The sequence below is a fragment of the Arvicanthis niloticus genome, chromosome 29, assembly GCF_011762505.2.
Source record: "Arvicanthis niloticus isolate mArvNil1 chromosome 29, mArvNil1.pat.X, whole genome shotgun sequence".
In the NCBI taxonomy this organism is placed as follows: domain Eukaryota; kingdom Metazoa; phylum Chordata; class Mammalia; order Rodentia; family Muridae; genus Arvicanthis; species Arvicanthis niloticus.
In genome coordinates this window covers 14271418-14299194 of record NC_133437.1, presented here as the reverse complement: position 1 = coordinate 14299194, position 27777 = coordinate 14271418, and the positions used below count along the sequence as shown (strand labels likewise).

Sequence of the window (27777 nt, the reverse complement as noted above, 5' to 3'; positions counted from 1 at the left end):
GAGGATAGAGTACTAGAAACCGAATTATGGATCCATACTTTCTGAGTTTCTTGATAGACATTGTCAGTTATTTTTAGAAAGTTTAATTCTACTGACTGAACTATTGCTGTAACCTCCCTACAAAATAACCACTAGGGCAGGTGATTTTAAAGACATATTTAAAGACTGGATATTTAAAGACGTATTTGATAGTGTGTTAACTATACAAAAAAGGCAACTGTACAGTTTAAAAACAAATCTTATACAGCCTTACATTCTAATTTTTTCGTTAAAAGGAGTGAGTTATATACAGGGGGTTAAATTCTTTATAGACAAGAAAAAACTGTGCTGGAACCAACTTTTCTTCATCATCACAATCTTCTTCCTCTTCATCCTTTTCATCCTCATCATCCTCTTCCTTCTTATTCTTGTTCTTTTCCCCCCTGACCACACCCTTTTCGCTGCATCAGGTTTTCCTTCAGCTCTGTAGGCAGCAATATCCTTTTCTTGTATTTCTCCTTCAACTTGACATTCTTCTTCTCATACTCCCCTTTTCAAATTCTTTCTCAAATTTCCTCTTTTCTTTAGCACTCTCTGTGAGCACTACTTGGAGAACTCTGAGAAGCTGACAGAAGCATCTGGGTGCTTCTTCTTGTGTCCCTCCTGGCAGGTTTGCACAAAGAACGCATATGAGGACTTTTTTTCCTCTTGGATTCTTAGGATCTCCTTTGCCCAGGTTTAGTTGATTTTCTTCCGTGAGGCACAGTCACCCAGTGCCTGTCCCACTCTTGCTTGCCCAGAGCTGTCTCTATGGAGTTCAATATACTACAAGGCTCAACTTTATATTTCTGTAACAAATCCTTTACTCAGTTTCAAACCAAAGATACATTTAAAAATGAATTTAACTAACATACCTGTGTATCCCCAGTGACTGTCACTTAGGTATCCTGTAAACCTGAGCTTGCATTTTCCTACCAGGTTCAGGAGGCTTCTTAGCGCTGCTCTTACTATTATTACACATGCATTAGTGTACTGCACTAGGTAAAGTTTAGGGTTAAGTCTAGAAAAAAAATCATAATTGATTAAAAAGAATGAATTTTTTGTCTCTCTCATTTCGATTGTTATTAAAGTTAACAGTAAAACAATGAGAAACTTAAAGTGGGGACAATTTACAGATTTAGAAATCTAGGTTAACCACACCAACATTTCTCAAGGACATTTCATTGACAAACTATAGCTGTTTGTTAAACAAAGCCTTTGAGATAGTATATTTTCCATAAAGAGTTTGAAAGTATTTACCATGAAAATAAGCTTCGTCTTGTGGTTGAATAGAAATTGTGGAGTCCATTCCAATCAGATAGCCACTGGGGCTCTGACTGTTGAGTGTTTATTTATCTTCTGTCTCCATTTGTGCAGCAATATGAGAACTGGAGACCCAACCAGCCTGACAGCTTCTTTTCTGCTGGAGAAGACTGCGTTGTGATCATTTGGCATGAGAATGGCCAGTGGAACGATGTCCCCTGCAACTACCACCTCACCTACACCTGCAAGAAGGGAACAGGTAAGGGGTGCTTCTGCAGGGCACTGAATCTGCATACCAATTGACGGCAGAGTCTGGAAGCCAAGGTTTCACCCTTGGAGGTGCAAATGAGACCTGCTCTGTCCTTTCTTGTGGCCTAGGGCTGTTTTGCTGTCCCAGTAGAAAGAAAAGGTTTGTTTTCAGTACTATCCTCACTATATTTCACGTTCTTAAGATAAGAAGGTAGTATTTATATACAGGTAAACTGCCCATAACAACTTTAAGAAATTGTTGGCCAAAGACCCATAGAAGATTGTTTGTTTGTTTGTTTATTTATTTATTTATTTATTTATTTATTCGTTCATTTATTATCCTGGTGAAGAGAATTCTAAAGATATTGGCAGCAAAACTATTGGAAGTATCCTGCAGTAGGCAGTATTGTTTTTTAGGAAGATCTGCTGCCCTTGGCCCCTGCTCAAGTGCTTCAGTGGGCTGAGACTGCAGAGCTGAGAAACTGCTCTAGAGGGGGCTGCAGGCTCCTATGCACTACAGTCTTCATCTGAGTATTGAGTAGTCCCTGTTTGTACTAATTGCTTGATCTTTGCCGTGCATTTGAACATTTTTAAGCATTCCTTAAGAGGTTTATTTTCTACTTGTAATCAATGGAACAAAACTGTCATCCCTGTGCCTGTAATCTGAGTGTCTTCAACATTTGATAAACAAAGACAGTTGTAAAGCAAGTTTCAGGATGAGAATTGTTTGGTTAGTGTTAAGCGGGAGAAAAACAACAACAACAAAAAATACCAAGAAATTTGAGTTTGAAGATTATGTAGTGTTTGTCAATGACTAATATGTTTGAATTACTGTAGCATGAGTACAGCTGTATAACCATTTTTTCTAAAGCAATGGGTATCCCATAAGAGAACTTTAATACTACTTGTGAAAACGATTTTAAAGCATGGATATCTGGTTCCTAGGGCAACCAAGACCCACCTTAAGAAAGAGTACAAACTTCTAATGCAAATTGTAAAATACATTTGAATTGTCTTTGAATTAAAACATACTAGAATATATATATATAGATATTGTGTGTGTGATAAAAATGCTAGGCAAGACTTATCACCTATAACAAACTGTGTTGGGAGAGAGAACATTAAGATGGACACAGCCCTAGTCTAGATGAAACTCTCCTGCTGTTGATGACTACTCTGTTGATCTCTCATCCAGGGTAACACTTATCCTCAATGCACTATCTCCATAAGAAGCTTTCTTCCTGTGCATTTCCTCAGCGCTTCTGCGTGGAACTGGTAAAAATAGCAAATCGAGTATTTGCTGTTTTCCCTTTTCCAGGATAACAAGTCTTTAATAAACTGTTTGTCTTTATCAAAATGTCGTGTTTGCCTTCTGTGACCTCTGAATGGTCCCAGCATCATGCTTTTCACTGTGCTTTTCTTAAGCTTGTTTGTCCTGTAGCACAGTTTCACTGTAGCAACAACATCGACACTTTGAGCAGGGCATAGATCTTTACTGGGATGGACTGTCCAATTCGTCAAGAATACTTAGCATCCTCCAGGCCCTCTGTGTTATGAATACCAAGGGTACTCTTGGCTCCATACAACCTTCTTATTGTGCCAACCAGAAGACTCTACTAATGGCCATTGTTTCTGGGGGCAGGTACAGTTTACAGAGAAAGTAAAATGGTTGAAAACTTCAGTTTTGGAGCCAAGAAAATTTCACATAACATGTGTTAAATTTTCCAATTGGGATGAGTTTTGAAAGATGCTAACAGCACTTCATTAAAGAATGGATTCTTCTCTCATGGCTCTAGAAGAGTTTTATAATGTCAATGTTGACAGGCTTTTTAAATAGTCTCTTAGATACTTCAGACACCTATAAGCCTACAGGCCTAAGTAGTCCTAATTATTTACAAGTAAGAAAAGATGCTTAGTATATAGAAAAGCAGCATTTTTAAAAGAACACCTTCCTTCCTTTCCTTCCTTCCTTCCTTCCTTCCTTCCTTCCTTCCTTCCTTCCTTCCTTCCTTCCTTCCTTCCTGCTGTCCATACATCTTTGGACCATCTTGTTAGTGTTTCCTAGTCAAAATTCCTGCCCGAGATAATGAATTGGTTTCTTTGGTTTTCCCTGTAACATTATCCCAGAACGATAGAGTATTTGTCTCCGATTTTTTGACGCTTACATAAGAATCATATTATATGTGTACTCTATACCTTGCTTTTTTTTTTTTTTTTTGCTATTCTGCCTAGTTATTTAAATTCATCAATATGAATTATGTAGCTGCACATTCTCTGCTTTTGCTGTTGTGTAAGTAGTTCACTAGCTACAACTACGTTTTATTGATAGTTTCCTTACCAGTGACTATGTGAATTACAATCAGTGTTTTAACTGTTATAAATAATGTTTCTATGAATATTCCTAAACTTGCTCTTGGTAGACTTCCATGAGTTTCTGTAGGACATACTTCCAGGAGTGAAGAAGCTGATCATAAGATTTAGGTATCATCATATTTATTAGCACATGCCAAATTGCATCCCAAACGTAGCAACTCCCACTCCCACCAGCCAGGTGTGAGAGGCCCCTGACACTTCACTTCTTCAACATTTGATATTATTGGACTTGAGACATTTTGGGCCAGTCTGGTGGGTATGAAATATTATCCTTTTTGATTTAATTTGCATCTTCTTGGGTATTTGTTGACAATAATTTTTATGTATTTATTGGTTATTTGTAGATCTTTTTAGCACATTTTTTTATTCATGACTTTTCTTTAATTTTGGTAATGATTCCTTTGTCCTATTATGATTTGTTCTTATTACATCTTCATTTCTAATCTCTTCACAGTTATATATTTTGTAAATATCTTCTCCTAGTTTTTAGGATTTTTTTTTTACTCTCACATTATGTTTTTTGGTTGAAGATAATTCATATTTTTAATGTTACTTTGTTATTCCAGCTTTTTCTGTGCTTTGAATAAAAGTCTTTATGAACCCTAAAATCATAAAGATATTTGGTATTGTTTGCTGAATGTTTTATAACTTTGCCATTTGTGTTTGTATGTTTAAGCTACCTAGAACTGGCTTTCCATGTGTTCTGTGAGGTAGGGAAGCAAATATATTTTGTCATATGAATATGCAATGGTTAATGTTTTAAGATTGCTTCCTCTACTGTTCTTCCATGTTGTCAAGTAGCAAGCTTATATGTTTTGACTAATTCTAGCCACAACATTCAACTGAATTATTTTAGCTTTTGAAATATAATCTTTATATATAAACAGTTTTGAGGGAATCATGCAATTATTTCCTAAAGATGATAAAAATAAATTCAGCTTGTGATTTGTCAGTACAATATAGAACCACAAATAATCATTTATCCAGTGGATAATTTTAATCTTCTCTATCACCATAGCCTCCTTCTATCTGCTGCTTGTCCTATTATAGCTTTTAATATTATAATAAATGCAGTGTGTAGGTGCAGGTTGGATAAAGCAGAAATATATTAAAATTAAACCTGAATTTGTCATTGAAAAATAATGTATTTATAAACAGCTTTCTAATATTAGATTAAATAAATCTAATACAGATTAAACAAATGTAATCATTAAAAAATTTTAATATGTTAAGATTTTGAAGTATAAATTCCATAGTTGTCCCCAATTTCTGGTGTGCAAGAAGGCCAGGTTAGCCAGTGCTTATAACGACAACGTAGACCAGGAAAAGTAGTGTTTACCTGTGATATAGACATGTGGAAAGTACAGCAAGAATGATGAGGGATTCGTTGTCATCCTTTACTGCATAGAGAATTCAAAATCACCCTGGGCTACATAACACTCTGTCTCAAACAACAGACAGATAGACACCCCTGAGGCAGGAACACTGTCCACTCTTCCCTGTTTTAGTATAGAATACATAGGACCAGGTAACATTTTATTTATACTTAGAAATGTATGTCTATATTTCAAATCAATGGTGTTAAAGATTATACTGTTTTTGCTTTTTTTTTTTCTTGGAAATGATAGTGATAATTCACTATTAGAAATATGTCGTTATTCCAACTCAAGATTGTTTAATAAAAGGTGAGAGATAATAAGGAAAACAATGTTAATAGGCTACTTATTGATATTAGACACTTGGTTTTCTTTTTTTTCTGGAGCTATTTTTGAAAGGTGACTTTGTAGATGGATAGGTAAGTGTATGCCGTTTAATGATATTTCATTTTAATAAAAATATAACTCAAAATGACATGATCTGAGATAAAAGAAAAATATGCATCCAGAGCCTCAATCTAAAAATTTTAAATTGTTTTCATTTTTAAATTCTATATAAATTAAAATTCTATATAAATGCCTTTTACAAAGATTGAGGCTCTGAGGTGTTACAGTAAAGAAATAGAGTGAGATTAATTCTGATGCTTACACTAATTTAAATGCTTAGATTTCTTGGAAATAACACAATTTGCTTTTTCTTAGTTGCTTGCGGCCAACCCCCTGTTGTAGAAAATGCCAAGACCTTTGGAAAGATGAAACCACGTTATGAAATCAACTCCTTGATTAGATATCACTGCAAAGATGGTTTCATTCAACGTCACCTTCCAACTATCCGGTGCCTAGGAAATGGGAGATGGGCTATGCCTAAAATAACCTGCATGAACCGTAAGTGGTCCTTTAGAAGGAATGGACAACCGTGCTTTAGCAGATACTAGACACCTACATTTTACGGCTGTAGTATCAGTAGTTTAGGGTATGGAGCAAGTAATACTGTTGTGTTTTCTTTCTTTCTTTGTTTTCTTCCATGTAGCATCTGCATACCAAAGGACTTATTCTAAGAAATACTTAAAAAATTCCTCATCAGCAAAGGACAATTCTGTAAATACATCAAAACACGAGCATCGCTGGAGCCGGAGGTGGCAGGAAACGAGGCGCTGATCCTTAAAATGGCGAACATGTGCTTCATTCATCATTTCAGCCAAAGCCCTGCCTTTCCGTGCCTTTCCTATCACCTCAAGAAGAATTAGCAGTTGGTTTGGATTTTGGGACTGCCGTCTGGTCATTTGGGGTGGCTGTACTCTTAAAATATTTTCAATGAAACATGGAATTTTGAAAAAGCGAATAAAGTGAAAGAAAATAAGTGAAGAAGATAACCATTTTCAGGCTATCTAATTTCTTTAGCTCTCTCTCTGCCTCCAGTGCAGACTGTTTCCTGTACACCAGCCTACTGTACTATTTAAAAAGCGCAACATCAGCACTGATGGCCATGTAAATAAGATGATTTAATGTTGATTTTAATCCTGTATATAAAATAAAACATCACACTCAGTTCAGGCATATTTAATGATGATTACGGAGCTTTCAAGGTCTTTAATCATTAGTTTGGCTGCTTTGCTATAGCTGGCTTAGGCTGGAAATGGTTTTGTCTACCCTTTGACTGTCAGCAAGTTTGAGGATGGCTTTTCTGGACAACCAGCAAACAGAATCTTGCAGGTCTCTGCACGCCTGTCAGCCAGGGGAGCCACGCTGATGATGCCTGGCTGATGAAACTCTCGGAGCTCCAGGGTGTAACTCCACTTGGCCATATTTCTTTTTCTTCACTTACACGAAGCGCCTGAATGGAGGACTTTTCTATGACCTGGAACATTTTTTTAGGGGTCAAATTGCTAATTATTAACTCAACCAGGTTTCCTTTACAATGGCTTTCTTAACACTAATGCTGGTAAGGTAACAGATCAAGGTATTTGGAATGGATATAGACCAAGGGTTGTGGAGGGTGGGGGAGGGGGGTTTCTTAAAACAACATTCGTGCAAAAACAAACCATTTTGTACATATAACCATTTTAATCCTTTATAAAAGTTTTGAATGTTCATGTATGAATGCTGCAGCTGCGAAGCACACATAAATAAATGAAGTAAGCCATACGGATTTAATTTATTGGATGTTATTTTCCCCAAGATCTGAAATCAATGCAGTATGCTAGTAATTATTCAGTGTTAGCTTTTATATTTTCTTCATAGTTTGAAACCTTATAATATAGGTACTCCCTTCCTGTTTCAATAATGTGACGGATAGAACTCTCCAAGTGTTTATTACAGAGAATGGAAACGTGTTTAGCTATCCGTAAGTGGTGTTTTCCCATTCCAAGTAAGCGTGTAGGTGTAGAATAGTGTGGTCATTGCTTACCGTTAGGTGGAGTGTATGTGTTGAAGTTTTCACTTCACGCATTTACCCCTTGTGTTTGAATAGTGGTTGCTGAAGATGACATGGGAATAATTATCTAGATATTTTAAGGCTCAAAGTTAAAACTGCTCATGGAAAGAAGCCTAAGGCTCATCCGTTCCCTTCATTGACAATGACCTACAGAAAAATTACAAGGAAAATGTGAACAGGAACCAGCTTTGAAATGACTCAATGAAAACAAGCATTGAAGCATCATGTGGCATCCCATAAGTATGGGCAGACTTTATGTTTTATACATCAGGTCAAAGAAGAGTAGAGGAAGAGCAGACTGGGGTTGGTCCTATGTTGATTGTTTCTCACAAAACCTCCTTTGGCTTAGAGGGAATGGCTGTGCTCACAAGCATCCATAGTGTCTTAGGCAAGGTCCTAGGTCTGGGCAGTAAGTGTAGTCCATCCTAATGTGTTCTAGAGCACAGAAAATCACACCGTGTTGACTTACTAGGGCTTTTTTTCTTTTTCATTACAATGCACATAATACTTCCCTGTATTTATATTATAACATGTATAGTGTAAAATGTGAATGACTTTTTTTGTGAATGAAAATCTAAAATCTTTGTAACTTTTTATATCTGCTTTTGTTTCACCAAAGAAACCTAAAAATTCTTCTTTTACTACATTGTGACTTGTCTGTTTATTTCCACCTTTAAGCCCTAATGCACAGCACATATTTTATGCTCTGGTTTTATCACAGGGAACAAGCTCCTTGCCTGGATGAATTAATTTTATGGTTAGTGAAGCAGTGACTCCATTCACCTATAGCAACCGAGCTAGTCAGTCTAGCAGTGTGCTTATCTCCCCACTGTGCATGAGTCGACAATATGGAAGAGCTGTGCTAAGACAGTGACAGCTTATATTGGAGACTGCTTTCCTGTGAACCAACCAAGTGTACACAGGATCATCTCACAAGAGGCCTATGGTGACCACCATTATATCTGGAGGGAGAGTTGGGTATTGAGAGATGAAGTTCTTTGTCCTGTGGACACAGTGTATAGAGAGAACCTATAATCTACAGACCCTGTGTGATATAGTCAGAAGAAACTTAAAATGTCATGTTTCTGATTGCTATCTATCTAGAAGCTTAATTTAAAAGCTAAATGATGATATCTAATTATCAGATGACGTCAGACCAGTAAGTTATCATGCATTCAGCTATCCATAGTGATTCCTACAGTCCTTGCTCATTCAACCCTTACTAAGCATTTACCGTTTTCCAGGCATGGTCATAGTTTCTGAAGATTCAGTAGAAAATATGTTTGACATATGTGCCCAAATAAAAGTTTTTATACTGGATACAGCCCTTGGGCCAATTTTACTGAAAATACCTTTTTGACAATTTGAATGATGATAGTATGGATTTCTAGAAAATATGGGGCAAAAGTGAGTCAAATTAGTTTAAGGTCTTTTTCTCTCCTGAAATATAAAAAGTAACATAAAATTGGACTTGCATAGTAGAGAAGAGATTCTCAAACCAGGCATGACAGCACTCTCAGGGCTCAGGAATCCTACACAGGAGAGTTGCCAGGAGTTGGAGGCCAGCCTTTGTTGCAGAGTGAGACCCTGTCTGAAAATAATATAAATAAAACAAACAAAAGGAAGAGAAACAAAGACTATTTTTCATTCTGAGTTTGATGCCTTAGTATAAAGTCTGTCATTTCTTTCACTCAAGTTTAAGTGGAAATTATTCTTTTGTACATTTACATCGGCTTATTTGTTGGTTGAACTAGGCACTAATCTCTGAATTAGTGATCCTGTGCAAGTGTGAGATTTGCACTACTCTAAGGCAACATTAGGATTACAGAATTCCATAGGGAGGTGCAATTCTAGGGTGGCAGAAATGGAAAAGAAGTGTCAGAGGCTGAAGAAGGAAGGCTATATCCTTCTAATGTGGCTCTCTCTTGCTCTGAACTGAATTTACATGGAGCACAAAAAGTAAGAGATGGACCAACATCAGCCAGGAAATTATAAAGTGTGTAGAATAAATTTAGGGAGTTAGTTTTCAGTTGAATCTTAGTTCATTTCATTTGTGTTTCTGTGGGGCATGCGTGTGCCATAGAAGTCAGAAGATGATTTGTGGGAGTTGTTTTTTTTCTAACATGGGACCTGGTGATAAAACTGGTCACCAAGCTTGGCGGCATGCATGCTTACCTTCTAAGCCATCTATCTTACTTGCTCAGATTTTAAGATGTTTTGAAACAAACACATCAAAAGAAAATGGATTGCAAAAGATTCAGAGTTGATTTAGTTCGTGTTCTGTGCGGAAGATTTTCCCAGGAGAAAAGTCTATGAAAGAAAAACGTTCCAGAGAAAGGCAAATAGTGTTACCAAGTTGTAGAAGACCTAGTAATGTCTATTTTTAGTGTGTTTCCTTTTATTTCTGTCTAACATTAGAAGGGCAGAGAAATTGTTTTTGAAGCAATGGACTCACAGTGTGGTGTTAGCAATGAAATTTAAAGACCACTCTTACCTCTCTGCTGCAAGTCATATTTGCTAAACAAACCAGGATAATTTGCTCAAGTTATTCTTTTCTAAAACAAGCTTAAACAGAAAGTTTACAAAGGACTGTTTAAGATTAAGTGAACTTTTCCCATTAGTGCTCGTCCCAGTGTGTTTGCATACCAGACCTACAAGAAGAACAAGTGCCAGAAGAGCACAGGAAAGGGTCTGTTGAGCGTTTACAGAACAAGCAAAGTCTGGGTTTTAATTGGAATTTAATTCAGAGCTTGTGTGAGTCCATCAATGATCCTTGGCGAAGATCAAAAGTACACTGCTGTGGGAAGTTACCATTAAATGATTTTTGATAGTGCACATTCTAAAATAAAGTTACAGGGTAGGCACTCACAGATCTCAAGTCTCAAATGTTTTATCACAATAAAAATGTGAAGTGATGCTGTTTTGTCATATTTTAGGTATTACAATTCTGAAATGATCATTTTACATCATTCTGCATATAAAGTGTGTGTGTATGTGTGTGTGTGTATGTATGTTTGTGTGACCATGTGCATATGTGGTTGTAAAGGTCAGAGGTTGACATGAAGTGTCTTCCTCAGTTGCTCTCCACAGTATTTGAGGCAGAAAGATCACTGAACATACAGCTTATCAGTTTGGGAGATTGTTTGGTCAAAGGGCTCCAGGGAGCCACGAGTCTTTGCCTACCCCATCATGCCCAGGTTAAAGTGTGTGGCACCATGCCTGGCTTTTATGTGGGTGCTGGGAACTGAATGTCAGTTGTCATGTTTGCTCAGCAGGCCGGCCCTTTGCATACACAACCTCTCCAAGTCCCAGCTTGACTCTTAAAATGCCTGTCTTAGGATTCCCATTACTGAGAAGAGACACCATGACCAAAGCAACTCTTATAAAGTACAAAATTTAATTGTGGTTGGCTTACAGGTTCAGAGGTTCAGTCCATTATCATCAAGACAGAAAGCATGGCAGTGTCTAGGCAGACATGTTGCTGGAGAAGGAACTAAGAGTTCTACATCTTAATCAAAAGGCAGCCAGGACCAAACTGGCTTCCATGTGGGTAGGAGGAAGGTTTCAAAGGCCACCTCCACAGTGACACACTTCCTCCAGTAAGGCCACACCTGCTCCAATGAGGTCACACTTCCTAATAGTACCACTCCCTGGGCCAAGCATATACAAACCACAACAGTCTATTTAGTAGAATCCAGAATCATAGTGATGTAATATATATGGACTATCACCCTTTAACATTTTTGTGTTTATTTGTTCATTTAATGGATATGAGTGTTTGCCTTTCTTTCTCTCTCTCTCTCTCTCTCTCACTCTTTGTGTGTGTACGCGTGTCTGTCTGTCTGTCTGTCTGTCTGTCTGTGTCTGTGTTGTCAGTGTGTGTTTCTGGGGCCTGTGGAGGTTAGAAAAAGAGGTAAAAAAATTCTGAAATTTTTTTCCAAACAATTGTGTACCACCATGTGAGTGATAGGAACCAAACCCAGGTTCTCAGCAAGAGCAGCAAGTTATGTTAACTGCTGAGACATCTCTCTAACTCCACTCTTAACATTTTTAAAATGTGAAGAAAAATTTTGTTTTTAAAAGTCAGATAATTTATAATTTTCTTTTTCAAACTGTAAATTTATTCTTCATTTTCATTCCACCATGTGTTTTATGTACTATTAAACAGATGTATATTTGAGACTTTTCCATTGATTAAGCTATAAGAATATATGCATTAAAACATATCCATATTGACATCTGAAGATTAATTTTTTATGATGACAACATTATACAATTTTATAGTTTACCCAAGTGAGTCATCACTGTAATTTACTGATCTGTTTTTGGTCAGAACAATGTAAAGCCATTATAAAACTTGGAAGTTAGTTATGTTAGTTTTAAAATTCTAGTAGGAAAAACTGATTTAGATGACTTGAGTTGTTTTTACAGAATCTATTTTCTGTAAGCAAGTACTCTTTAAAACCAGAGCATAGCAAGCTTAGGACATTGTATCCCTACTCTGTTTAATAAGCTTCAATACTAGAGAAATATGTTGCGATAAGGAAATACATGGGGGCTCTTATGAGATAGGCTATACAGTTTGTGAAGCTCCATTTGCCATAGTTAACCCTCACCATCGACTTTTGATTGCCTCTCTGCTGATGCTGCAACAAGGTTCTTCTGTCCTTACGCGTCATAAGCATCAGATTCAAAATAGATTTGTCACACTGTCCTAGAAATCACTCATTTTGGAAACGGGATATATTTCAGTGGTCAAGGGCCTAACACGCACGGGTTTATTTGTGACTCTGAAGCCTGGGTAATTGCTTGGCTCAGTATGCCTTTGCAGCACTGTGGGGTACTTCTAGGGTAGGCAGGCCTGCTTTGCAGACCACTGAGCTGTACAGTGGTTTTAGGACTTTCAGGTTTCCTGTGGACTTCATTTGTAGTATATGTTTATCCACCACAAAGTGATTATACTTTCCAAAAGTCTTTGAATGAGCCTGTGGATCCCAAGAAAAACAAGAAAGACTTTCACTTCACAGAAAATTGAATAAAATGTGATGAAAGTGATTATTTCTGCGATCTGAGGTAAACTTGTAAATCAAAAAGCAGAGTGAATTTAAAAACTGAAAAAGAAGTAAAAGTGACATAACTTTCACTCTCTGAGAGATAGACATTCACAGTTCCAGGTGAGTGGTAGATATGGCATCTAGGTAAAAGATTATTTTGGTATGATTTAATCTCAAGATTCCTCCAGCTATCTTCTCTCATGTCCTCTAGTCAGATTGACCTCAGCATCTAGTCAATAATAGTATGTTATTCCCGTGGTGCAGGAACTATAGGAAAATAGGATCCTGTCACAAATGGGACCTTTGAGATGGAGTTAAATACAGGCTTATGGATATGACTAAGGCATCACGGGGGGCGGGGTTGGGCGGGGGAGAAAAGACTTCTAAAATGTTGTGAAAGCCTTCATTCTTGGCCATTTCTTGTACTGTTTTCATCCTTTCTTGATATTGTCCATAACCACAGCTTAAAAACTCCTTATACTAAGCTTCAGAACAAATGACCTAGTGCTGTCCTTAGCTAACTCTCTTGTCATTTCCTTGCTATACAACTGAATATCATGGACTGAGTGTCTAATAGAGGTTTGATAGCTCATGGTTCTGAGGGTGGGGATGTCCATGATCCTGGACTTGGGGTCTTCTCCTACTCTGGTGGAGAGTATCAATCACATGATGAGAGAGAGCAAGCTTGCTCTCTTGAGTCTTCCTTTTGGTGTACAGCCACCTATCACAATGGGGGTGGGGCACCCAGCCTTGTAGCCACATTAATTTCATGATACTCAATGACTATGCCTCTTCCCATTGGCATGTCAGCAATTGTTTCTCCGTTAGGGTATCAGAGGGGGCAAGCATTTAAAGCACAGCTCTGCCTATCCATTTGCAGACCGAGTTATTCTCCATCTAACTTAACACTTATATGCAGTCAATCACTAAAAGGTTTCTGCTGCATTGTTTATTTTTAAGGCATCCCTGTGTGTGTGTGTGTGTAGTCTGTGTTGTGTATGGTGTATGTACAAAACTGGAGAAGCATATAAAGGACTCAGGTATACTGTTCCATCACTGTCTGCCATAGTCCTTTGATACATCACCCACTGGAGTGGCTGACCAACCACTCCAGACAACCAGACAACCAGAGTGATCTTTTCTTTACTCTATCAAAGCTCTCAGAGATACTTCGGAAAGAGTATTTAGCTCCTACCAATCAAAAGATGGGTAAGATGAATTGCTTTGGAGGCCTCCACACTGGTCTCCATTCCTAGATCTCTCCTCTAAAGGTTACTGTGTACTTTTAGGTCATGACAATTTTTCTTTGACAGTTTAATTTATGTAAATAGTAAAGTTTTGTCATTTTACACCCTGCCTATCACTGTTCTCTCTCACCCTCTATCCTCCCTTCTCTTCTCCCAACAAGCTCCTCTCCTTCTAGCCATGTGGCTATTAAAGCTCTATGACGTTTTTTTCCTGCCTAGTCTTACTTCTGTATCCTCTGGTTTAAAGTAAAAGATAAAATGTGATACTGCACAGCCGGAGACCACAGTCAAGCTCAGGATCAACATTTGTTTTGTAATTGGGAGAAAAAAAAAAAGAGTAGGAAAATACATTATGTGTGTAGAATTTTTTTTCATGAGACTAAATCCTTGTATTTTTGAAGCTTTATAATTGGTCATGATGTGAGCAGAACAAGGGGCAAAGATGTGGCAACTCTGACAGAGTGTTTGTCATCCTGAGAGAACTACTCCCCTTTATGTTTGGAGAAGACAGTTGGAATCTGAGGCATCCCTAAGCTTGCCATGCCTCAGACTAAGTTCTCAGGCAGAAAGAACTAGACAGTGGGGAGTCCCGGCTCTTCTGCTGTTGTGTACTTGTTGGAGGTGGATGGGGTGGTTCTGGCCCTAGTTGTTGTTGTTTCCTTTCTCTTGTTTGTGAAGGAAGGTCTCTGTGACTCAGGCTGCTGGCAAACTCACTTGCTTAGCCTCCCAAGTGCTGGGGTTTTGTATGCTACCTAAAAGTTTAAGAAAATATTAAGCATAAACCCCCTAAATATGAGAAAATTTGTATTACAAAGACTTTTTCGCAAGTAATACCTCCACTTGGACGTTTCATCTCTAGTCTCTTTTTAAGGTATCATAGGAACTGGCAAGATCTATGTAATTCAAAAAAAGAAAAGTATACATTTTAAGATAAATGTAGAAAACCAACACAACAAAATAAAATCCGGCAGAACAAACAGGGGAAATCAATAAAGTAATTACAGAAATGAAATGAGTCTAACAGAATAACTTTATGATTTTTGAGGAAAGGATAGTTGGGGACTGGAACCTTAGGCTGAGCTGAAATACACCTTTAAAAAGCAGACATAGAAAGCAGTGGCTGCTATGGTAGTGGAAGTACATTTTCTTCAGCGTCATGGCCTCTAAAAAGCTACCCATGTTCCAGCAGATGCTCCTATAGTCATGGACATACAGATGACATCATGTGGACTCTGTGTTTTAAAATCAAACGAGCACAGGGAGCTGGGAGGGAAGCAATGAAGAGGGAGAGAAGGGAAGGATTGGAAGGTAGGAAATTGGAGCTGGTTTCGATCGAATCCCATTATAAACATGTATGGAATTCTTAGTAAAATAAAATAAAAACGATTTTTTTTAAGGATGGCAGGCAAAAGAATTTAGAAATACTCTGCAAAAAGAGAAGATCGTTAAGTGGGAAATCTATCATATAAGGCTGGAGAAAATAGAGATCTTGTAGAGCACATACAGAAGAAGGCAGGTTATTTAAAGAACAAGAGAAAAGAACCAAGGATGGGCTTCAGGAGTACAGTGTATGCTTGGGACCTGCAAAGCCATAAATTCAATCTTTAGCACACTATATAGATAAATAACCAGGGAACATTGGAAGCTTGTCACCAACAGAGCAAATGTCACAGGAGTTTAGGAATATCTGGGTATAGAAGGGATAAATAAATTTAGGATTATATTTAATTAAATGAGGGTTGGAAACAGAAACACAGACCTTCCCGTCTACATGGGAAGAGATTCAGAGACCTGACCAATGCACAAGAGGAATAGCAAAGATGAATAATCCAGTGTGTGAGGGCCAGAAAGTCTGCATCTACACGGAAAACAGTGTGGGCAATTAATGTTTATGGAATGGGTACCAACCTCACAACTCCCTCTGCTTGACAGCATGAAACAGCTTTAGCTATGCATTGAACTATGCCATTGATCCTTTGTTGTTTTGAACCTGTGCAATATCTGCATGTTGTAAACTTACAGAAAAAATCACAGCAAAGTGCAAATTGGAAATCACACACTCAAGAGAGTGTTTCACCTTCCATAACTATTTTTAACCCATGTACCTCTGGCCTCTGTCGAGTGACTACCTGTGGAAGGGACTATTTACTGAGTGCCACTGCTGCTCCTGAGTACGCTGCAGTCTGTTTCTTGTCACAAGGGCATGTCGTCAGTGAGCACAGGGCCTCTTCTGTTTTGTACATCACCAGGTTCCAAACACCTGCAGTCATGCAGCAGACACTCAATAAATACTGCTTAAGTAAATTACTAAATCATTTCTCTTAGTGCTAACACCAGTGGGATGGCCATTCCTCCTTACCTGCAAGGAAATAGGTTAGAGGACATTCTTCTGACTCTCTAAAGCCATATAGCACCTAAGAAACAGAGCTGGGCTGCAGAACTGGAGAGCAGTCACGCTGCCCATGCATGTTTTCAGCAATGACTCCTTCAGTAATGGGAGAACCTGCAGGCAGGGGATGATATTAAATATAATACCGAAAGTAAAAAAAGTACCTTTTTACCTCTTTGTGACAGATAGTGGAAAATAATATGGATTATATTCTGAACAGTTCTGTTTACTGTCAGCATCAGAAATGAGACTTACTTGTCTCATGTCATTCTTGCTTGGAACATGCCACCATGTTTGCCTGTCACCTAAAGAAGCTGGATCACTTGAAAACAACAACAACAACAACAACAACAACAAAACCCAAAAAACAAAACTAGAGTACTGCCGTCCCTGAAATACCTTTTCGAAAAAAAAAATGTTTAGAAAAATACAGGTAAATCAATATCTGTCTAGAAGCTGGAGACAATGCCATTAAGTTCATGCTGGTTGTCAGAACATTGTGCCTTTCACAGTCGCCCAGTTTACAAAGTAAATACTTGGCAAATTCTATTTAAGTAGAACTAGAGGTGGTTTGCCAGCCAGATATGGTCAAATTTCCATGCATTCATTAAAATATGACCCAGAAACGGGGAAATAAATATATGGAATTTTAAAATATAGTCCACATTATAGTGTAAGTAGTAAAAACTGGCATGTTTATGTGTATGTTCTAGCACTATATGGATATATGAAGTTTTGAAATAAATAGAAATTGCATAAAACAACCCAACATTAACTTTCAGAGACAATCCAGTAAAGGTGTCTGGACTATGTTAAGCTTTTACAATGCTGAGTCAGATATTTGCACTTAGGATTATGACACAATAACATAAAGTCAGTGTTTTGCTCACTAAGATTTTTATCCACTCTACAGCAATCTTTTGAGCGAGGACCACCATTTAGGAATTGCTTTATTTTATTTCTTAGCTTCATCTCACATTTTGTTACCTTATTATAACAGGCAGCCCAGGTTTTCATAATGCTCCAGAAATGTGCATGTTTTCAGCCCCTCAGAGATACCATGACCAGATCCATCATCTATGCTGACACGCTCAATATGTGTGTTATTTGTCTTGGGATTCAAGACATTTAGAGGAAAGCAAGCTTCCTTTCAAACTAATAATTGATTTGTGAGGATCAAGTTAGAAATAGATGGACAGAAAAGAAGATCTGCATTCAAGCAATGTGTCTAAATAAGGCCTTTCATACCTAGATTTTACAGTTACATCACCTGTCGTTTTCTACAGAGATTTACAATGTATAGACCTGGTGACAAACAACACGTTCTGTGGACATCTGTTTTTGTAGACTGTAGACCCCAGCTTCTCGCTTGGGCGCTCAGTGAGCACACAGGAATCCTCCTTTGCATATCATGAGCACCAATTGTCAGGAAATGGTACCTTTGTCAGTCCACAGGGAAAGAGGTCCCAGAGGTATGGTTGACAGCAGAAGACCTGACTGAAATCAGAAAAACAAAACAAAACAAAAACAAAAAAACAAAAAAACAAACCAAACCAAACCAAACAAAACAAAAACAAAAAACAAAAACAAACAAACAAACAAACAAACAAACAAAACAAAAAAACACAGGGCCAGTCATCCATAACACCATCTAAGAGCTAAGGGACTTCCCGAGACACAATCTGGAAGAGGCTTTCTCCACACATAAGTCAGATAGGGTTTGGCATTGTCTAATGGACTGGAAAGAGATGGTGATTTTTCAGAATCATTTTCTGTGAATTAATTTCACCAGAAGTTGAAACTAAAGGAAAATTTATCCCTTTTCTTTATGTGATGCTTGTGAGAAGGCAGAGATGCAGCCCATGTGCATCTATCAGGTCAGGCAGCTGCTGAAGGAACCATTGGAGCTGAACCAAGGCTCACACAATGCTGTGCTGTTGCAGTTAAAATCTAAAATGGCGACACCCAATCTGGCTTGTTTTTATGGGGCCGCCATGTTCCCGACTAGGCAAAGCCCGAGGCTCTCACCCCTGCCTCTGCTCAGGCCGGCCAGAAGCACTGACCCTGGCACCCATGAGACACCTCTCATGGGTCTCTACAAAGCTTGGCTGAACTCCAGAAAATACTTGCCATCCACACGGTACCCGGTAGAAATGAGACTCTAAAGTTTAATATTATCCAAAGGCTTTAGATAATTGGAAATGCTCAATTAACAAGATGCCCATACAATTAGAGTTGTAACCCAATATCTAACCTTATAACCAATATAAATCATTACCCAGGACCATCCTGGACCCGTGGGTGGTTCTCCATGGCTCCTACATCTCTCCGCTCCTCGTCCCTCTAGCTCCTCCTCTTCCTTCTCCTCTTCTCTCCTCACTCCCCTGCCTCTCATACAGCCCAATCACCGAGCTTTATACAAATGTAGTGGGAAGATATCCTGCTAAACTCTTCTTTAGGACAAACAGGGCAAAACACTACCCAGAGTTAAACAGAAAGGGTCAAAGAAAATAGGCAGTCTCTGGCTCTTTGGTGGCTGATGGGAACTGAAAAGACCTTGGAAGAACTAGGTGTCTCTGTAGAAATGTGGATGCTGTGACATGCGCTGTAAAGCTGGAAGCAACAATCAGACTTGTTACTGTGATCCCAATTAGACTGTTCCAGAGCAGAGGGTAGAAGATGAGGTAAAAGATGCTTCAAATGATTTTGTCTAATATCTATACAACCTTCTTTTCTTAAGGTCTCTTTAAAACCCTGTACAAACTATTTTAAATAGTACTGTTTAGGTGAGAACCACCTGGTCAGATCACCAAACGGGTTATTTTTTTTAATACACTTCATCTAAGTGCTTCCAGCTCGCAGACAAGTTTGCTGGAGAGTAGTGCTTCCCAACTGCTACCTAATCCTCCTGGGATCTTGCTAAAATGCAGATTCAGATGCAGGAGGTCCAGGTCCGGGGATGGTCTGAGGTTCCTTAGATTGAACAAGCTCCCAGATGTGATGATTTTACTGGTAGGTAAAAAACACCTTAAACATCTTGGCGTGCTGTGCTGATCTTCACACACATATCCCTTCAGGTACTTAGTGACTTTTCTGGTGCTGTTCCCAGAGTTTGTTAATTCCTGGAGTCTGGTCATATGTAGTTCTGATAAACTCGTGGGTAAGTCAACTGGAGGTGATCCTGTAAGGCAGTGGGTCTAAAACATGGTCACACTGTATAGACCTGGTGACAAAAGCACGGCTATAACATAGGCTCGTGCTAGGTACCGCCATTGCTCCCAACTCAATCATTGCCGTTCAGAGTCAAAATTATAGTCTCACTAGTGATCGTAACACATGACAGGTTTGAGAACCATTCTTATAAAGTCTGAGAAGTCACAGAAGACTCCAGATTCTATTCTAACTATCACATTGGTCCCTGCCTTTGAACACGATTTCTGTTCGGATCAAAGATGTTTTAAAGCAGGCTATTGATAGAATCCTCTTACCTGAGCTTCGTGTCTTCTATCTGGACAGGCAATCTTTGTTCTTTCCGCATGGCACATGAGGGCGCCTCAGAGAGGTTAAACTAGCCTTTCTTTGCTCTTGTAGAGAGATACACTAAAAGAAACACATTGGGCAATTTTGAAAACTCTCCATGCTAAGCTTACTGTATAGTTTTTATCTAAGTGTTTATTAACTTGAATCTGTTTCATTGTGGGTTATAAGGCAGAATCTAATCACTGGGTGCCTGTAATTTGAAATGACAGGTAATCGGCTCCTCTGTGAAATTCTGTGTAATGCATAATACAGTATTAAACAGTAATTATTTAAAACGCAAATGAAGCTGATTAAAGTCAGTTCCAGTAGTTGGTGGTTCATATTAAACTTGAAACTTAATAATTTACCAGAGTACAAAAAAAGAGACCATTGAGTCTAGCTGTAAAAATGATTTTTTTTGCCATTTGGTATTAATTATAATATGCTAATATTCATAATTTCATTTGGTCTATGTACATTAGCCTCCTGCACTCATGACGAAAATCTGAACGGAAGGTCTGAATCCAAGGAAGAAAGAAAATCATTTGTCCCACACTTGTATTAATATTTAACCTTCTTCACTGAATTAATACTGTGAAGTTGCCAGCACAGTTCTCAGTGGAAATAGCAATTAAGGATACAAAATTGGATTGTGGAATCAGGTAGAGCATTATTATTTTATAAGATTTGATTACATTTTTGAAAGTGAAAAAAAAAGTCTCGTTAGAACAATGGACACATGTCACCAATAGTTCATACCTACACAACATACTATATATACTAAATACACGTTCTACAATTATAGTGTATTACATTATAATTTGGTCACATTACATATTATGGTGTAAATATATATATGAGTTTTTATATATATGCATATAAATATTTAAATACATAAAATTTGCTTCCCAGATTTAGATTTTAAACTTGTCTACTGAATTTTGATTTTTAACTTGTCCATCTGAAACATTAAATGCTGTAGTGCTATCACTTATAATGATTAAAACTAAAACCATAAAAGGTGGAGCTTTCCAGAGGTGTGCTTTAGGTAATAGGTGTTGGTAAAACATCCTCTGTGATTTGTAGCTGTGGTCATTGAATACTTCATTGTACTTCTCAATTCCAATATGACTTACTGCTATACAAAAAGCTGTTCTATCAGCAAACTGTCTGCAAGTTGGGAAGTAAAATTATATTTTAACTTACTAGAATCCTGATGAGTCTGTAGGTCATAACCTCCAGTTCTTAGTTTTTTTTTCAAGAGCAATCATCTTTTAAGTCAAAATTTTCTTGGGATAAAAATAAAGTTCCTATAGGTAAAAAATTGATTTTTAAAGTTATTTTTAAAAGATCCATTTATTTATTTAATGTGTATGAATATTATGCTGTCATCTATGTCTGTGTACTACATGCATGCCTGGTGACCAAGGAGGGAAGAAGATGAAGATGGTGTCAGATTCCCTGGGATTGCAGTTACAGTAAGTGGTGAGCTGCAGTGTGGGTGCTGGGAATTGAACCCAGGTCCTCTAGTGCTCGAAACTGCTGAGACATCTCTCCAGTTCCCATTGGTGTAAAACATTTTGCAACTATGTAGTATAGAAAGAACATATTCATTTTCTTGAACCCAAATCGTTTTTGTTATTGGGAAAATTGTTTTTTTTTTTTCCAACTCAATCTTTAAAATGGCAACACGAAGATGAGATTTTCCAATGTCTGTGGGACCAAAAAGTACACACTAGATTGTCATACCTGCACTGCATTTAATCTACCTGACTGTTCATGTACAATCCTGTGCAAACTTTCATCATCTGTCTCTTGCATGTTTTTTCTCCTTATACTTGCTACTTGGTGTTATCCACTCTTGAGGTTGCAGAGATCTTGACCTCATGAGTCTTGACCTCTCTATTGAACTCCAAATATAGCCTACTGCCAACCTTACATGAATGTCGGTATCAGAGTTAGCACATCCAAACACAAGCTCACCTATTTCTATCAGTCGTCATCTCTGTAGCAGCAACTATATAGCTACCAACTTGGTCCAAAAAACCATTGTCTCCTCCTTGGATGTAAGGATAGTTCTCTGTCTTAACCTATATCTGGGTCCATTCTCCTTTCATTTTGGTTTATTCTTGTCAGAAATATGAGAATGAACATATTAAAAGCTCAGTTATCAGATAGCCCTCCACCACTCTCTTCCAGATTGAAAGCTCCAGTGGATGTCATTTATGTGGTGCCCCATATAGCCAAGCTCCTCAGCTCCTTGAATTCTTGCTACTGCTCACCCCCATGACTTCTGGGCCCCATCCTTACTAGGCTTCTTGCCGATCCTTGTTCCTCATAGAGCCACACAGATCTCCATGCTCTGCTAATTGCTTTCAACTGACTGAATCACTCATTCTCCAAGTGGCTGCATGTGTGATTCTCTCACCTCCTTTAGATCTTTAAAGCAATGTCACATGATCAGTGAATCTTCCTTTGACACTTTAATAAAGTTCAAATGAACAGATACTTTTGACTGTATTCTTGGGTTTATTGATATTATTTTTAGCAATGTCTTATGTTTATCTATACTATTACTTATTTTCATTATACTGTAGACACTTGTAGAATGGTATTTTTGTCTTACTCTGTAGTACAGCCATTCGTAGCAGCAGCACAAGCTCCTGGCTCTTAGTAGATAACCTATAATATTTGTTAAGTTATTGGATTAGTCTTCTTGTAACATTTTTTTGAAGACTGACCTAGCAGAACTGTGCTTCAAGTATTTCTCAGTAGCTTTCATAGCCTGTTGGCCCTAATAGCTAGTTTTCAGGTCCAGTTATTCAAATTATATAAACTTCTTAATTGTTATGTGTTGAATACTATACTAGTTGGTGAATCATGCAATTTAAAACATATATTACTTTTATTATGCAAAAAGGACACTGGCCACATAATAACCCAAATATATGTGGTATCAATTGAATTAAAGGGTGTGAGATCAAATTTATGTGAAGAAGTAACAGTGTGGTAGTGGGGAGGAGAATTTATCCTAGCTGATCTGTCAAATTTACCTTAAGGTGATGTTTAATCTTAGGAAATATATAAAGACGATAAGAATCCAGTAAATATTCAATGCATTAATAGAGTAGTACACTTCTAGGAAAGAAAACAATCTGATAAGTAACCAAACAGAATATCTGAGAAACTGGAAGAAAGCCATTGTGATGAAGGTGGAGCTTGGCAGTTCCTGAAGGTTCTGCAGTGTCATACAATGACAAAGAGCTTGTGCTCTTGAGCACAAATCCCTGGATCAAATATGGACCTCATCTTTCAATACACTGCCGTCTGGCATGTTGATGACCTCTTCTTTTAGTTTCTCATCTCTAAAATGGAGATGATCAATGCCTAATATCCTGTAGCTTCACTATCAAATGAGTCAGTGCTTAGTAAACATTTCTAACAGTGTCAGTCAGGTAATGTTTTTGTCAATTTATGGTGAAGTAAGTAAAATAACACAAGACTGGGTGCCTTAGGAATGATAGAAATTTGTTCCTATGTTGTCTGACTTTTCCTTTCCTGAAGAACATTTTAAAAATATGTCTATTTTATTTACACTAAAGAGTGAAATCTACTTCTGGCTGAAGACATGCCACCTTAAAAATTAATCCAATTTGTTATTTGGACAGCAGCCTGAGGAACCAACACTAATGAAAGTGGGTTCACCTTAGGACATACTAAAGAAGTGAGAAAATAGTTATCCCTGTAATAAGACAATGTACTTTTCCTGCTCAGGATTTTCTCTCCCTAGTGCGGTTGTATAGAATGTCAGCTATGCAGCTTCATAAAGTAGGCTACTTTTCAGAGTAATTCCAGAGTAATACATTTTCTCTGCCTCTTAAAAATAATTCTTCTTCTAAGCATGCTTTCTCAATATCATAGATTTCATTCATTCTCCAATATCTCCTTCCTGCCCTGTGATCGCTACTCTACCATGTGGCTGACCCTCGTAATGGTTTAACTCAAGAAGCATAATTTTCTTATTATTTCCTCTTCTCTAACTCCCTCCTTGAGGCAGCTTCTGAGTTTTACAGCTTGTGTGCTTTGTGGCTTTTCTTTTAAATTTAATACAATTATTTTTGAGTGTTTTTCAGAGGCTGCTTTTCAATTTTTAAAATTTTAAATTGCATAAGTGAAACTAAGAACCCCATTAGGGGTTTCTTCAAGAACATGTGATGATTCTGCTAGGAACCAGCAGAATTTCTAATAACATGTTAACCCTAGAGAGGACAGTGACAACAGAAGAAAGAAATGCTTCCATTGAAGTCCAAGTTAATGATATATTGAGTTCATTGGTGTTATTTACAGGATCTTGAGTAAGGTTTACTCACAGGAGTAGGGATAACTCAAAAGTAGCTGAAGAATACTCATCCTAGTATGGGTGATGGCTCATTGAGGTTGTATCTCTTCTGCTCTCTGAAAAATTTCTTGGCAACTCCTAGACTGGATAATCTCCCTAGACAAATTTGGGATCTAAGAATTTCTTTCTCACCAGTACTCTTTACTAATATAAACTTTGGGAGGGAAATTATGATTCTTGTAAGTTTCGGGGACTTCATGAGATTTGTGAATTGTTTACTTTCTTAGTCTTAAAGACTCTCCCACCAGAAAAAGTTGTTTCAATTTGGATGAATTTGCTACATAGAATTATTATAGTTCTGTCCTTCACCCCGCTGGGATTTCCAAGGCTAAGGTATCAAATGATTCAGTACCTGCTGAGGACCTGCTTACTAGCTTCTAATTTGCACCATCTTTTAGAGTCCTCATGTGACAGAAGGGACAACTTAACTGTCTGGGATTTTTTTTTTTTTCATAAGAAAATGTCATTAATCAGAGTCCTGTTCTCTGACCTAATTATGCCCACATGATCTCACTTTCTAATACCATCATTATCTTAGTAAGGGTACTATTTTTGTGATGAAACACCATGACCAAAAGCCACTTTGGGAAGAAAGGTTTTCTTTTGCTTACACTTTCATACTTAGTTCATCACTGATGGAAATTAAGGCAGAAACTCAAGCAGAACAGGAACCTAGAGAAGGACTGATCAAGAGACTGTAGAGAAGTGCTGGTCACTACATGTTTCCTCATGTATTGTTCAGCTTGCTTGCTTTTTTATATAACTCAGGACCACTAGGCTAGGTAGGGGTATCCTGATAATGGGCTGAGACCTCCCACATCAACCACTAATTAAGAAAATGCCCTATAGGCTTGCCTATAGCCCAATGTTAATGGAGGCATTTTCTCAACTGAGGTCACCTTCAGGTGGCTTCCTGCATCATTTCTCACTTTATTTTTTGAGACAGGGTCTGTCATTGGTTAATCTGAAGCTCATCAGTTGGATGGTGGTTAATGAGAGACCTTTTGTGTTTATTTCTAAGAACTGGAATTACAGGCCTGTTTCTTCGTGCCCACCCTTTTTGTTTGTTTGTTTGTTTGTTTTGTTTTAAAAATAAGTGCTGAGGGTCTGAACTTAGTTTTTTTTTTTTACCCACTTTACATACTGATCCATGTTCCCACCCAAGGTGGATTACTTTTAAAAGAATGTTAGTCATTTATTTGACCTGGTCCAGGCCTTCTATATTAAACACAACCATTTGTAATAGAATACTTTTCCACAGTCTCCGAGGTCCTACATTATTTATTCCTTATTGGATACTTTCAACAGATTGTCTGCCAACTTCCCATAACTCACTGTGCTTTTTCTACCACAACACAAACCCACTACATTGTCTATAAATGTAATGTTTCCATGTATGGAGTCTGGAATGTTCTTGACCTAACACTCTTTTCCTCATTTATTCAGATTATGCTCAAATGTCGTTCAGAAATGATTTCAATGGGCACCCACCTAAATGGGCATCTCCGTTGTCATCGATTCTTCCGATAAACTAATGCTATTGTACATCTGTAGCTGGATATTTTCCCTGCAAGTTGGGTGGAGCTAATGTGGGAGGAGTAAGGAGAGGAAGGGGAGAAGGAAGAGGAGGAGCTAGGAAAGGAGAGATGTAGGAGCCATGGATGACCACGCATGTGTGGAGAACAGTCCTGGGTAACAACTTATATTTAGGTTAGTTATTTGGGTAACACCTCTAATTATGTGAGCATCTTGTTAATTGAGCATTATCAAACATATAAAGCCTTTGGTTAATCTTTTAGCATTAGAGTCTCATTTCTACCGGGTACCGAGTGGATGATAGAGGTAGTCTGAGCTTAGCCCAGCATTGTGAAGACAGCGTGGCAGATTGGCAGAGCCATCCCTCATGCTGGCATTTCGTGGGTGGCAAGGCCAGTGTCTCTGGCTACTACTGCTCATGGCCTCAGGCCTTGTCTGGATGGGAAGATGGCCCCAGAACCACAAGCCAGATTGGGTGCTGCCACCTTAAATATCTCCTGCAACATACATCTACATTTTACTCTTAATCAACTAACACTATTTGAATGTTTCATTGCTTTTATTTTTTCGTATTTTCTTCACTGGATCCAAGTCCTTTCCATCGTAACATGTAGTATGCTAGTATTTCTTGAATGAAAGGTGCTATTATTTTCTGAAAAGTTAATGAAAGACAAATATATGTCAAGGGAGGCTGTGAAATATTTCCTTTTTTTCAGTTGCCTTCTGTCTTAGTTTCGGTTTTATTGCTGTGAACAGACATCATGACTAAGGCAAGTCTTATAAATAACAACATTTAACTGGGGCTGGCTTACAGGTTCAGAGGTTTAGACCATTATCATCAAGGTGGGAGCTTGGCAGCATCTAAGCAGGCACAGTGCAGGAAGAGCTGAGAGTTCTACATCTTCATCTGAAGGCTGCTAGTGGAAGACTGAGTTCTAGGCAGCTAGGATGAGGGTCTTAAAGCCCACACCCTCAGTGACACGCTTACTTCAACAAGGCCACACACTTAAATAGTGCCACTCCGTGGGCTGAGCATATACAAACCATTATATTCCACTCTCTAGTCCCCATAAGCTTGTTCAAACACATGAATGTGTGGGGGCCATACCTGCCTATACTATAACAAAAAAAATATTAAGTTCAACTTCCAAGTCCCATAATTTTTAGCAGTCTCAACAACATTAAAAGTCCAAAGTTCAAATCTCTTCTGAGACTCATCCAGTCACTTAACTGTAATCCCCAAAGCAAGACAGGAAACCAACTGAACAAACTCCAACCTCTGCATCTCCATGTCTGATGTCGAAGCAACCTATAGATCTCTATCTCCTTTTTCATCTTTGTTGAGTGCAACAAACTTTTTTCACCTAGACTGATTCCACTCTCTGTTAGCAGCCTTCCTCAACAGATAGCCCAATGCTCTGGCATCTCAAATATCTCAGGGTCTTCAAGGCAGTTTCAGTGTTACAGCTTCTTGTTTCAATGTCTGGGATGCACACATGATCTTCTGGGATCCTCCAAAGGGCTGGAGTCACTTCTCCAGTTCTGCCCTCTGTAACACTCTAAGCTCAGGTTGATACACTCCACTGCTGCTGCTGTTCTTGTTGATCATCCGTAGTGCTGGCATCAACAATACCCTGGAGTCTTCTGCTGCAACTAGGCTTAACCAATAGCCTGTCTGTCATAAGCTCTCTTTATGGTGCCAAGCCTCATCTCCTTTGCATAACCCCTTCAGTTCAGGGCCATCAACTGCGACTGAGGCTGCACCATCACCAATGGCCTACCATGGCTTCTCACAGTGCTAAGCTTTAGCTTCTCTTCATGACCCCTTCATGACTTCAAAACCAGTACCACATGGGTGACTCTTACATTACCAAGTACAGCAGCATGAAGTACAACATTGGCTATCTCGGGAACACTTCT

The 27777-nt window shown here is 38.2% G+C and overlaps 1 protein-coding gene across 3 annotated transcripts in view; it reads left to right on the top strand.

The window, feature by feature from the left end:
* Vcan (versican) overlaps window positions 1-8355 on the top strand; it is a 92890-nt gene extending 84535 nt beyond the window's left edge. For all 3 annotated transcript variants that reach the window (XM_076927114.1, XM_076927116.1, XM_076927115.1), the window contains 3 exons: window positions 1396-1540; window positions 5982-6164; window positions 6310-8355. In XM_076927114.1, the coding sequence (XP_076783229.1) occupies window positions 1396-1540; window positions 5982-6164; window positions 6310-6437 (456 nt within the window). In that variant the 3' untranslated portion in view covers window positions 6438-8355. The remainder of the gene's footprint in view (window positions 1-1395; window positions 1541-5981; window positions 6165-6309) is intronic.
* The last annotated feature ends 19422 nt before the right edge of the window (window positions 8356-27777 follow it).